The sequence below is a fragment of the Saimiri boliviensis genome, chromosome 8 (genome assembly GCF_048565385.1).
Source record: "Saimiri boliviensis isolate mSaiBol1 chromosome 8, mSaiBol1.pri, whole genome shotgun sequence".
NCBI classification, from domain to species: domain Eukaryota; kingdom Metazoa; phylum Chordata; class Mammalia; order Primates; family Cebidae; genus Saimiri; species Saimiri boliviensis.
The window spans coordinates 21,983,919-21,997,873 of record NC_133456.1 but is presented as its reverse complement, the minus strand read 5'-3'; the positions used below and the strand labels follow the sequence as shown (position 1 = coordinate 21,997,873).

General features: G+C 41.2%; 1 protein-coding gene across 1 annotated transcript; it reads left to right on the top strand.

Moving 5' to 3' along the window:
* The first annotated feature begins 2,304 nt into the window (after positions 1-2,304).
* On the top strand, positions 2,305-12,268 carry LOC101031342 (putative cTAGE family member 3). Its single transcript, XM_074405308.1, is given in 5 exon segments — positions 2,305-2,374; positions 2,377-2,735; positions 2,737-2,824; positions 9,887-10,014; positions 12,059-12,268. Coding segments are annotated over 5 exon segments (855 nt in total).
* Positions 12,269-13,955: the final 1,687 nt, after the last annotated feature.

Sequence of the window (13,955 nt, the reverse complement as noted above, 5' to 3'; positions counted from 1 at the left end):
TAGTCCAGATGTTTTCTGAACCAACTTCGTTTCCCATTAGAAGAGTCCAACTTCCCTCAATTCCCCTTTTTCCACTTCTGGAATTGCTAACCTGTCATACTTGGAAGTTCTTCTTGGTGTCTGATCTAACTCTTGCTATTGCTGGCTTCAAACCAGACTATCACATAAAGAAGAAAAGTACTTTTATCTCTATTTTTCAGCTCTGGAAATTAGCACAGGACCTGCACATAGTAGGCACTTGATGTTAGTTTAGAAAATAAGTGAATGAATGAATGAATGAATGAATAAGGAGATTAACAATAACAATTGTTGATGATGAAAATGAACATTTAGGCTGAGATGGGGGAATCACTTGAGCCCCGGAGGTCAAGGCTGCAGTGAGATATGATCATGCCACTGCACTCCAGCCTGTCCATGCGGACAGAGCAAGATCCTGTCCCTAAAAAAAAAATTTTTTAATGAACATTTACTCTGAGGATTATGTTAAGTGTCTCAGATATGTTCAAACACCTAACAACCTTGTGGGGTAGATACAAAATGTTTGTGAAGGATATAAAAGATAATCTTAAAGAGGGAAAATGTTACTTTCATGCAAAAAGTTAATTTCCATAGCTATGGAAATTTGCATCAGGTGCCGAATTATCTGTAAACATAATGCAATTCAAAATGCCAAAATGTCTCCGTGTGGTGGCACACACCTGTAGTCCTAGCTATTTGGAAGGCTGAGGTGGGAGGAGCTCTTGAGTCCAGGGTTTTGAGACTATAGTCAGCTATGATTGCACCACTGCACTCTAGCCTGGGGACAGAGTGAGATCCTGTTTCTAAAAACAAACGAAAACAGCCAAAATGATTTTTTAATGAAACTTCACAGGTTGATAGTAGAATTCACATAGAAGAGCAAAATGTGAACAATGGCCAAGGCAATTCCGAAGAAACATAAATTTGTAGTCTCTCCTTGACAAATATTTTTATTATTAAAAAGCTAAAGTAGGGCCGGGCGCGGTGGCTCAAGCTTGTAATCCCAGCACTTTGGGAGGCCGAGGCGGGCGGATCACGAGGTCGAGAGATCGAGACCATCCTGGTCAACATGGTGAAACCCCGTCTCTACTAAAAATACAAAAAATTAGCTGGGCATGGTGGCACGTGCCTGTAATCCCAGCTACTCAGGAGGCTGAGGCAGGAGAATTGCCTGAACCCAGGAGGCGGAGGTTGCGGTGAGCCGAGATCGCGCCATTGCACTCCAGCCTGGGTAACAAGAGCAAAACTCCGTCTCAAAAAAAAAAAAAAAAAAAAAAAAAAAAAAAAAAAAAAAAAAAAGCTAAAGTAATTAACACAATATATTACCAGTAAAAAAAAAAAAAAAAAGTTACATGGGGGTCGGTGGGACCTGCGCTGCCTCAGGATGTAAAGTGTAACAAGGAGGTCGGGGAGGGCAGCGTGGGCCTGTGAGGCCTGTGGGTGCCTGTGTTCCCCAGCTCCCCCTGCAGCTGGCTCTGCAGTGGTCCGCTCCAGCTGCCATGCGGATACGGGTTCCAGGCTGAAGGCTACCTGTTCTCTGGTGCCCGCCCCCCACCGCATCCCCAGGCTCCCCCTGCAGCCAGCTCCACAAGTGGTCCACTCTGGTTGCTGAGCATGCAGATCGGGTTCCAGACTGAAGGCTTCGTGTTCTTGGTGTTTACTGTGACCCCAGCGGGCTGGGGTTACTGCGGGGATAGCCAGAGCAGCCTTGGTGCTATGGAGGAGCCCGGAGCTACACCTCAGCCATGCTTGGGGCTGGTTTTGGAGGAGCTAGCAAGATTGTGGAAATACTGCCCGAAAGTGTGGAATCAGATTCTCATCCTTACGGTTTTCCATGGGAATTAGTAATATGGGCAGCTATTGTTGGATTTCTGGCTGTTCCCCTTTTTTTTTGTGGAGAAGTTTTAGACCAGTTAGGAGTCGGCTTTATGTGGGAAGAGAGAAAAAGCTTGCTGTAACGCTTTCTGGACTGATTGAACCAAAATGTAAACTCCTTGAAAAATCTAGCCTTGTTCAAAAAGAGCGTGAAGACTATGAAGTAGTCATTTTTAAAGAATGCCCACTTTGCGAAGGAGGCTGCAGAAACACATAGTTTGGAGGCAACCTGTGAAAAGCTGAACAGTTCCAAGTCTGAACTTGAGGACAAAATACTCTGTCTAGAAAGAGTTAAAAGAAGAGAAATCTAAACATTCTGAACAAGATGAGTTGATGGTGAATATTTCAAAAAGGATACAGTCTGTAGAAGATGAGTCAAAATCTCCCAAATCACACATAGCTGAAGGCAAAATGACTTTCAAGATATTTCAAATGAATGGAGAACAACTGAAAATAGCAATAAAAGATGCTTTGAATGAAAATTTCAACTTCAGGAAAGCCAGAAACAGCTTTTGCAAGACGCTGAAGTATGGAAAGAACAAGTGAGTGAATTTAATAAACAGAAAATAACATTTGAAGACTCCGCAGTACACACAGAACAAGTTCTAGATGATGAAGATGATCACATCAAGACTCTGAACGAACGCTTGCTGGAGATGAAAGCTTGGGCTGCTATGCGTGGAGAGGACAGAGCAGGTGATAATAATTTGAAACTGGAAACGAACAGTCAATCAGAAAATGGTGCTTACTTAGATGAACCTCCAAAAGGAGCTTTGAAGAAACTGATTCATGCTGCTAAGTTACATGCTTTTTTACAAACTTTAATAGGAGAAAGGAACCAAATTTATATTCAGTTATGTGAAGCTGATAAAACAAAGAAAGAGCTTAGAAAGCATACTAAAAATCTTCAGATTGAACAAGCATCTTTGCAGTCAGAAAACACATATTTTGAAAGTGAGAATCAGAAGCTTGAACAGAAACTTAAAGTAATGACTGAATTATATCAAGAAACTGCAATGAAACTTTACAAAAAATTATTAGTAGAGGAAAATTACCAGTTAGAGAAAAAAGAGAAAATTTCTAAAGTAGATGAAAAGATGAACTATACCACTAACGAGCTGGAGACCTATAGAAAGCAAGCCAAAGATCTTGAAGAAGAGTTGGAAAGAACAAGTCATTCTTATCAAAGGAAGATTATTTCCCACGAGAAAAAAAGCACATAACTGGTTTGCAGCTCAGACTGCTGAAGGAAACCTCAAAGATTTGAGGAAAGAAAATGCTCATAAAACACAAAAATTTACTAAAACAGTTTAAATTTGAACTTTTACAAAAAATCCTTATGCACTTCATGTTCCAAATACAAAATACAGCTGAGAGCATTACCCATATGTTACCCATATTCCCCCCATCTCCTCCAGGAACTGAGTTTGGAGTTTCTCCACATGATTTTCCACCAAGAGATTTCCCAGGTCCACTATATGCTCCATTTCCAATGAGAAATGTCTATCCACCGAGGGGTTTTCCTCCTTACCTTCCCCCAAGACCTGGATTTTCCCTCCCCACCCCCAAATTCTGAATGTAGAAGGGAGATCTTTCAGGGTCAGTTCCGCCTTCAAGTGAGACTGCTACTGAACATTCAGAGCCACGGCAAGAAATTGGTTATACGTTGCCTAGTTGGCATTACAAATAAATTAAAAAGTAATGAACTGCATTTAATGAATTATGCCAGAACAATTATATGGAAAGCATGAAACAAAATGTTATCTCCAACTAAAACTCTATTCACAAATAAATTTTAAGTATTTTAATAATGTAAATATAATAAGCTTTTGTAATGTCAAGGAATATAGAATATTTTTATAAACTCAGGGTAAGAACAAATTTCATAAATTACACATGACAACACATGAGGAAGTATATGTTCGGTATGTTTTATCTCATTGAAATTAAAAACTCTTTGCAGCAGAATCTATGAAGAAATTTAAAAGACAAAACAAAACAGTAGTGGTGTATAGTTGTAATCCTTAAAAGTAACAAAGGATTACAAATGAAGTTTGTAATGTACCATCACAGAGATGAAGATAAATATGGACAAGTCATGCTAGGACACAGAAAAGAAAACGTAATTATACTAAAAGGTATAGTCAGTCTCTTCAACCATAAAGAAAATGTGTAAGGAAACCATGAGATTTTCTACCCATAATTTGGCAAAAGTTTTTAAAACTTTTATAATGAGGAGAAACTGGACTTTCATGCACTGTTGATGAAAATGACAATTTTATATAACTACTGAAAAGCTATTTGTAATATTTTGAGATTTTGAAATAGTACAAATACTTTCACCCAGCAATTCACACTTTTAGAGAGAATAATGGTATATTGTGCAGTACTTTAAAAAAAGAATTAGTGCTACATCTATTTACATAGTTATCTTAAACACAATTTGATTAAAACTAATACAATAAAAGTGTTGTCAAATAATATTATGGTTGATGTAATATTGAAAACTATGTAAACAATACAACATATTGTTTTCAAAACATAGTAATAGTTTTAAATTTTAGCAATTTTTTAATAATTATAAAATTATTATGTGAGACATTTTCACTAAAAATAGAAGGTAACTCCCTGCACTAATGTTTGAAACGTTAAGCATAAAATTCGTTCAAAATTTAAAAATTAAGCACATTAAAAATCATATGTCATCAACATCTTGCTTTCTCTAGAGATAAAAGAGAAAAGAAAGAGAAATGGTATTGAGAGAACTATATATTTTCAACAATAGCTATAAGTTTGTTCTTAAAAATATGAAGCATTGGCTAGGCATGCTGGTTCACGCCTGTAATCCCAGCACTTTGGGAGGCCAAGGTGGGCGGATCACAAGGTCAGGATATCGAGATCATCTTGGCCGACATGGTGAAACCCCGTCTCTACTAAAAATAAAAAAAAAAATTAGCTGAGCGTGGTGGCACACACCTGTAGTCCCAGCTACTCAGGAGGCTGAGGCAGGAGAATTGCTTGAATCCAGGAGGTGGAGACTGCAGTGAGCTGAGATCAAGCCATTGCACTACAGCCTGGGCGACAGTGTGAGACTCCATCTTAAAAAAAAAAAAAAAAAAAGCATTTTAAGATAATCACTTTTAAATGTTAAAATAAATACCATTAGTAAATTAATTGGTTAAATCTCATAGATAGACGTGTTTGTAATTTAAATTGAATTAGCAACCATGTTGAATGATGGGAAAGTTGCCTCCTATCTGCCTTTCTTTTCTCTTATTCATAGACACTGATCTTTGTTTAATCTCCAGCTGAATACTGTCAACAAATTGCAATGAGATATAATTCTCATGTTTGTGATTAGGATTCAAACTTATAAATAATAGCTTTATAATATTTTTAGATTGCATTTTCAAGACTCCTGGTAGCAATACTTCACTTTTAAGCTATAATTATATTTCACTGGAAATGTCTTCCTCTTCTTTAGAAGGGCTATTTCCTTACTTTTTTAGGAGTGTTTCAAAGCATATTTGACTATGTTTTTTATTTTACTTAAAAAGGTTAAAAATCAGCTTTTAGAATGCATATATTTTTAATTTGCTTATAGAATGTAGACATTCATTCTCAAAATGTAAGAATTTTAGCTTTTCAAGTTTCAGTTTTCATAAAACAGAAAAGGATACTTTTAGCCATCTACATTTATTAGCTAAATCAATTTTAAGATGACCTATTTAGATAATTACAACTATTGAAAAGGTGTAATGGAGCATCATTTTATTATTTATTGCTAAGATAGAAAAAGGGTAAAAATAAAAAATGGAATTTGTCCATAGGGAGTTAGCAAGATGGGAAGCATAGGTTAATTCTTACAGTCCAAACAATTTTGAGTCTTTATTTCTCTTTACTGATTCATTTTCTGAAACCCATTCATAACTATAAATTAATAGAATCCAGCCAGCATGTAAAATGACCACCATAGCATACAAAGATTTTGAAGAACAGATGTACTTGCTCCCTTAAAACTTTCAAATACTGTGAATGAAGAAAGTAAAGGGCCTTCTCCTTAGGAAAATGGGAAGGACTTAGGACTCCAGAATTCTTTACTTATCTCACAGCGTTTATTGAACTTTTCGTATGACTAATACATGCTATGGACACTACAGGAGATTTTTTAAAATTACATGATGGAAGCGATGCATGATTTAAAAATAGAGTATGCATGTATGAGTAGCAAAAGCGAGGCAGTGAAGAGGAAAAGATGATAGAAAGGGATATAAATCACATTTATTACATATCTACTCTGTGAAACAATTGCAGCGTATTGGATGGGCCATTCTGTCTCTTGCTTCAAGTTAAACATTGGATGTACTGTTTTCTTGCCTATATTTCACAAGGTTAAGAGATCGAGACCATCCTGGCCAACATCGTGAAACCCTGTCTCTACTAAAAATACAAAAAATTAGCCGGGCGTGGTGGTGCGTGCCTGTAGTCCCAGCTATTCGGGAGGCTGAGGCAGGAGAATTGCTTGAAACCAGAAAGCAGAAGTTGCACTGAGCCGGGATCGCGCTATTGCACTCCAGTCTCAAAACAAACAAACAAACAAACAAAAAAGGGAGACCAATACAGAACCAGCAGTTATTTCACTGTAAAGGTAAAGTAAATCTTAATTCAGTCTGAAGCAGTCACTGGAGAAAGTTTATTATTGCTGTCCTTGTTGCTATACTGATGTAGTCTGTCGGGTTGCTTTTTCTCAAGGTCCAATAATGAGATGCAGATCAACTGGGGAAAAAAAAGAGTTTATTTCCACAATCATCAAGAAGGTTAGGGCAACTCACCAGACCAACTCACAGTTACAAGTTTTTCTCCGGTGCATGTACATTTACAGCTCCATAACTACATGTGGGAGTGCACCTACCAGCAGGAGTGTTTCATTTAATCTCTGTCTAATCTCTAATCTGTCAGAGGTCTAGAAAGCTTTCTCTAGAGCCTTGGAAATTTTCTTAATCTTAAGTGGGCACTGGAACAAGGTGTATATGTAGGAATGATTGTATTATTGGATCAGACATGGGGTGTTCAATCTTTTGGCTTCTTTGGGCCACACTGGAAGAACTGTCCTAGGCCGTACACAAAATCTAATGCTAACAATAGCTGATGAGCTAAAAAATAAAAATTAAAAAAAAAAATCACAAAAAAAAGCTCATAGAAAGTTTGCCAATTTTATCAATTTGTGTTGGGCTATATTGGAAGCCATCTTGGCCACATGTGGCCCATAGGCCACGTGCTGTACAAGCTTGCTTTAGGGTTTGAGAAAACCCAGGTGGGATCTTAATGAGTTTAATTCTACATTCCAGCTCTCATACTCAAGTACCAGTCTCTCCAGTTCTTTAATGTTTAACTATGTATTTATCAGATTTATAGTAAAGGACTGGTTGAAACTGTCTGCTCTGGCTGCTAATGGAAACCTGACCTGCTACATTCTGACAAAGTCACAGTACAGAAGGGTTGATTTAATTTTTTTTCTTGAATCCCAAAACACTAAATATACTAACCATGTTTTAACTTCACTCTGTACTTACTAGTAAAAAACAACGAATGTTAGTATATAAACGTATGTCACTAGTTCATTATGAATGTACAACATTAGGTTCATTTAAATTTCAGAATGCTAAAGATGTTAAAAAGAGGAAAGTATAAAACCTGGAACTGGGAGCCGGGCGCGGTGGCTCAAGCCTGTAATCCCAGCACTTTGGGAGGCCGAGGTGGGTGGATCACGAGGTCGAGAGTTCGAGACCATCCTGGTCAACATGGTGAAACCCCGTCTCTACTAAAAATACAAAAAAATCAGCTGGGCATGGTGGCGTGTGCCTGTAATCCCAGCTACTCAGGAGGCTGAGGCAGGAGAATTGCCTGAACCCAGGAGGCGGAGGTTGCGGTGAGCCGAGATCGCGCCATTGCACTCCAGCCTGGGTAACAAGAGTGAAACTCCGTCTCAAAAAAAAAAAAAAAAAAAAAAAAACCTGGAACTGGAAACTCTAGGCATGAGCTGCTGGATCTAGCTGCACTCTAGAAATAATTCCACATTTGTGTTGACCAGACAGATGAACAGAAAGCAAAAAAAAAAAAAAAAAAAAAAAAAAAATTGTTGTGAGCTGAATTAAGGTCCCCTAAATTCATATGTTGAAGTTCTAGTTCTCAGTACCTCAGCACGTGAGTGTATGTAGAAATAGGGCCTTTAGCAAGGTAATTAAGGTAAAATGAAGTCATAATGGGTAAACTCTATCTGACTAGTGTCCTTACAATAGGAGGAAATTAGGTCATAGGTAACACAGATCCAAAGAGAACCCTGTGAAGACACAAGAAGGCAGCCCTCTGCAAGCAAAAGAGAGGCCTGGCTGGGTATGGTGGCTCATGCCTATAATCCCAGCACTTTGGCAGGCTGAAGAGGGTGGATCACCTGAGGTCAGGAGTTCAAGACCAGCCTGAACACCATGGTGAAACCCCGTTTCTACAAAAATACAAAAATTACCTGGGCATGATGGCGGGTGCGTGTAATCCCAGCTACTCGAGAGGCTTGAACCCAGGAGGCAGAGATTGCAGTAAGCCGAGATTGTGCCATTGCACTCCAGCCTGGCTGGGCAACAGAGAGAGACCTTATCTCAGGAAAAAGACAGCAAGATCCTGTCTCTAAAAAAATTTTTTTTAAATGAACATTTACTCTGAGGATTATGTTAAGTGTCTTAGATATGTTCAAATACCCAATAATCTTTTGAGGTAGATAATATTTTATCCCTATTTTACATAGGGGAAAACTGAAGCTCAGAGAGATTAAGCAATTTGCTTAAGTCGCACAGCAATGTCATGACAGAACTAGTAATTGAACCCAGCTGAACTAATTATACAATTGAACGATCACTTCCTAGATTATCCCTTGAGTGTTGCTTTTCTGAGGGGCACAGATGTCACAGGAAGCCTCTAGCTTCTGGAAGTTCAGTGTGAGGGCCAGGCAGAGACAAATGAGCCCCACAATTGTCCTTTGATGAAGAGCTCCTGGAGACAGCTGGGGAGGAGGAGGAGGCAGACAGACGCTGGGCGCACCAGGGGAGACAGAGATGCAGCGTCAAAGGCGAAAGTGCCAACAGGTCTGTGAGTAAGAGGCCCCTGCTCTGTCACCCGGCTGGGGCTTCTATTAGAGCAAAGCTTTGAAACCAATGACAAGCCAGCGAAAGAGTGCTAGCCTGTTTCTGCTGCCAAAACACGCATTTCTTGACTTAACACCGCTCTTTCCTTTTTTTTTTTTAACCCTTAAGCTTATCATCATTTTTAATATTTTAAATTTACTCAGATCATAAATTAAGACATTATCACTTTAAAATGTATATAATATACAGCTATTTAGAGCCAAAATTAGAACTTCCTTGTATAACTCCCCACCTCCCAGCTCGAAGATGTTGCCACAGTTGATAGTTTGAAGTTGGTTAGCCTAGTTTCTCTGGAAAATGGGGCTCAGAGCAAGGAAGAACGCGTGGCTGCTTCCTTTGAGAGGTGCAATCCCAGAAATGAGCCCAGGATGATCACAGGGTGAGGAAGGGGGCAGGGAGGCCATGGGAAGGCGGGTATCATGAGGCCATCCCTCCACAGTCATCCTGTGGCTGCTCTGGAGGTGCACCCACTTCACACAGAACACCTCCAGGAGACTGCAAGGAGAAATCCAGCCTCAGATAGTTCAGAGAAAGATGGAAGGAGAGGGGGTTTATCCACCTGGATCCCTCCTGTCTCCTGGGTCTCATTAGTCAACCTTGGCTCTGTGGCCAATGAACGATTAATTCTCTTTTACTTCTGGCACCATTTGGTCATTTTGGGGCCTCTGAGGTCTTCCCATCCCACACACTGTGGGGTGTGTCTCAAATATGGACGTAAGTCTTATTATTACTCAAGTATGGTGAGACCAACAGCTCCGGAGATGACTGCCGTTAAAAAGAGAGTTTGTCACTCACAGGTCCCAAGAAGACGGTGCATGCCATGCCAGGAAGGGCCATGAGGAGGAGCATGAGGGTCAGTCAGGAGACAGAGGGTGAGAGGGGCAAATGGGGCAAGATCCTTTACTTTACTTTCCAGGTGATGCAGGTAAGCAGGTTTAGGATTGGCTAGATTGAATAATTTCAGCAGGCTTTGGAGCATAGCAGCTGACCCTAGATGCTTGATACCTGGCCTTGGGGAATAGCAGCCTGGAGTGAAAGAGCCCAGAGATAAAAAAAGCGTGGTGGGGGTGGAGGCTGTGGATTGGTTCGTTTGCATGTGAAATGCACACTCACAGGCCAGTCCTTTACTATCTCTTGACCATCCCTGGGAGGAGGAGTCCCTCCAGAGTTACCAAGGCCCCAGATGTCAAAGCATCAGAAACACAGAACATAGAAAGGTGTGATTAATACAGGAGGAACCAGAAACTCTGGGCATGAGCTGTTGGATCTAGCTGCACCGTGGTGGCCAAGGGGGAAGGTCCTGTGCTCTCAGAGCCAGTGACTGGTGATCCCCAGCACAGATAATGTCCTCTGCCTACTGCGACCTCTTTGATGGCAGTTCTTCCTACTCTCCCCTCATTCATACCAGCCTCCTTAGTCTCCTTGCTGTTTCTGGAACATGCCAGGCAACAGGGGCCATGGCGTTAACTTTCCAGATCTTTTTCTCTATATTTGTACACAGTCACATGCATACATATATGCACACTATTGTCTCAAGACTTTTCTGATACCACCGCACATCTTAGAGCTCCCCTTATGTCAGTCATTGGAAATTTCCCTTGTTCTTTATAATCACTGTAATGGTTGAAGTATGGGTGCATCAAAAGTCACTTAGGCCAGGTGTGGTGGCTCACGCCTGTAATCCCAGCACTCTGGGAGGCCAAGGCAGGCGGATCACTACGTCAGCAGTTCGAGAGCAGCCTAGCCAACATGGTGAGAACCCGTCTCTATTAAAAATACAAAAATTAGCCAGGTATGGTGGCATGCACCTGTAATCACAGCTACTCAGTAGGCTGAAGCAGGAGAATTGCTTGAACCCAGGAGGCAGAGGTTGCAGTGAGTGGAGATCATGCCACTTCACTTCAGCCTTGGCGACAGAGCGAGACTCCATCTCAAAAAACAAAACAACAACAACGACAACAAAAAAGTCACTAAAGCACACCCCTATTGATGGATATTTAGGTTATTTTCAGCACTTCCTGATTATAAGAATAAGCGGTCTTGCTCCTGTCTTTGTATAGACATGAGAGTAGAAAACCTACAAGAAAAATTGCTAGGACAAAGGGCAGGAGTAGTTAATAATTTCATAAATATCGCCAACTGCTCCCCAGAAGGCCATTCCCACTCACAGTGCATGAGGTTTGCGAGAACTCATTTTTCCACACCATTTCCAACAACAGGTATTTTCAGTGATTTATCTTTTTGAAATCAATCTATTTCATTTTCTTTTTTTTTTTTTTTTTTTTTTTTGAGATGGAGTCTCGCTCTGCTGCCCAGGCTGGAGGGCAGTGGTAGGATCTCGGCTCACTGCAGCCTCTACCTCCTGAGTTCAAGCGATTCTTCTGCCTCAGCCTCCTAAGTAGCTGGGATGACAGGTATATGCCACCATGCCTGGCTAATTTTTGTATTTTTAGTAGAGATGGGATTTCACCATTGTTGGCCAGACTGGTCACGAACTCCTGACCTCAAGTGATATGCCTACCTCAGCCTCTTAAAGTGCTGGGATTACAGGTGTGAGCCACCGTGCCTGATGAAATGAAATCAACTCACTTCTTTCTTTCCTCCTTCCTTCCTTCCTTCCTTCCCTCTTTCTTTCTCTCTTTTTCTTTCTTTCCATCCTTCTTTCTTTCTTTTTCCTTCCTTCTTCCTTCCTTCCTTCCTTCCTTTCCTGATGGAGTCTTGCTCTGTCATCCAGGCTGGAGTGCGGTGGCGCAATCTTGGCTCAGGCTAATCCTGAGTTCAAGTAATTCTCCTGCCTCAGCCTCCCGAGTAGCTGGGACTTAGCTGGGACTACAGGCATGCATCACTATGCCCAGCTATGAAATCAACCAATTTCTAATAGCCACTCTAGCTGATTCCAAAAATGGCTTAAAGTAGTTTTTACTCAAACAAATACCTGAAGGTCCTCTTTTGCAAGGATCTGCCAGCAGAGGCCATGTCTGTCCTCAAACCATAAAGAAGGCATCCTGATCATCACCGAGAAGTACTACATGCACCCAGGTAGCAACTTCTACACACACAAGGATGCATGCGAGGAGAGCGTCATCATTCCCAGCTTGAAGCTCCACAGCCAGACAGCAGGCCACGCTACACACACGATGAAGTGGATTCAGGAGGCCTGGGGAGAGCCAGCTCCATGAGGTTGCTGGATGGGGGAGAAAGGAGAGAGAATTCTGTTCCTGAGGTCTCAGCCTAGATGGAGAGATAACTGAAGCAGATCCTAACACTAAGGACATGCTGAAACTTGAGAACTTCAGCAGTCTGTCCAACCTGCAGGTCACTCAGCCTTCAATTGAGATGAATTTCAAAACACCTCATGGAGCTGTTTGAATCTTTCTACTCTGGTGTAATGAACATTTTCAATAAACCTGGGACAACAGAAAAAAAAAAGAAAGCAATCTAGAATCGAGGTGAAATCGTTTGGACTCTACAATCAGGCTACTTAGGCTCAAATTCCCGCAACACCATTTAAAGGCTGTGTGATCTTGTCAAGCTTCTTAACCACTCTGGGGATTGGTTTCTTGGTAGTAGAATGAGAATAATAGAGTTGTAGTGTATGGCAGCCATAAAAATGCATCTCTCAAATTTCCAAGGGTGGGAGTGTAATTGACCGGTTCACCTGCTTCACTCTGAAGGAAGTATAACATTTGCATCGGGAACAGGTTCCCATGGGCTGCTCCCAGGCATGACTGAGTGGCAAGGGTTCTAATACAGGTCTCTTCCTGTGAGACAGGATGTGAATGGACCTTGCTGACGCTTAGAACTGCGTTGCAATTTAAGATTTTTCCTACCTGTATGAGTTTCCTTTTGTGGTATAACAAATTAGCATGAAGTTAGTGGCTTAAAACCACACACATTTATTATCTTACAGTTTTAGACACCAGATGGTAGAAATCAGTTTCACTGGGCTAAAGTCATGGCGTTAGCAGGACTGGTTCCTCTGGAGGCTCTTGGGGCAAATTCGTTTTCTTGCCTTTTCCATCTTCTGGAGGCTGCCTACATTCCTTGGTGGTCATGATATGACCCCTGCCTGAGTCACTCTTGCTGTCATTGCTACATATTTCACCTCCTCCTTTGACCTTCTTGCTTCCCTTTTTCATAAGGACACCTGTGATTACATTGAGGGCACACTTGGATAATCTAAAATAATCTCCTCATCTCAAGATTCTTAGCTTAATTATATCTGCAAAGTCCCTTTGGTCATGTAAGGTCACATTCCTTGGTTCAGGGGATTGGGACACGGGTATCTTTGGGGGCCATTATCAACCACCTACCCTTCCCACTTTCCTTCTTTTCCTCACCTTCCCGCAGAGGTCAGACCTGCATCATAATCTGATGACTCTCCCAGTTGCCTCCAGACAAAATATAGCATGCCCAGTTAAACTGGAATGCCAGATTATCAATGAATACTTTTAAATATGAGTATGCATGGGACATATGGCACGGGACATACTTATATTCAAATGTATTCATTGTTTATCTGACATTCAAATTTAACTAGATGTCTTGTATTTTAGTTTGCTAAACCTGGCCACCTTCAACTAGTTCCTTCCCCATTTTCCATCAGAGGTATTTTCCCCAATAAACCTCTAGCACATCGGATCCTCCATTGGCGTCTGCTTCGCAGAGGCCCCCAGCTAGCACACGATGAGAACTGAATGAGAGAACGCACAGCAAGATCGCAGAGCAGTGCCTGTCCCCAGGAAGTAAGCGTTTGCTCTTAGCTGGTAGGCACAGCCAAATATTACCAACTGGTGTGTGAACCTAGGCTGTCTGACTTCCTAGTCCAGGCTCCCTCACCCCTCACCCCTATACTTAGCAGGTGCT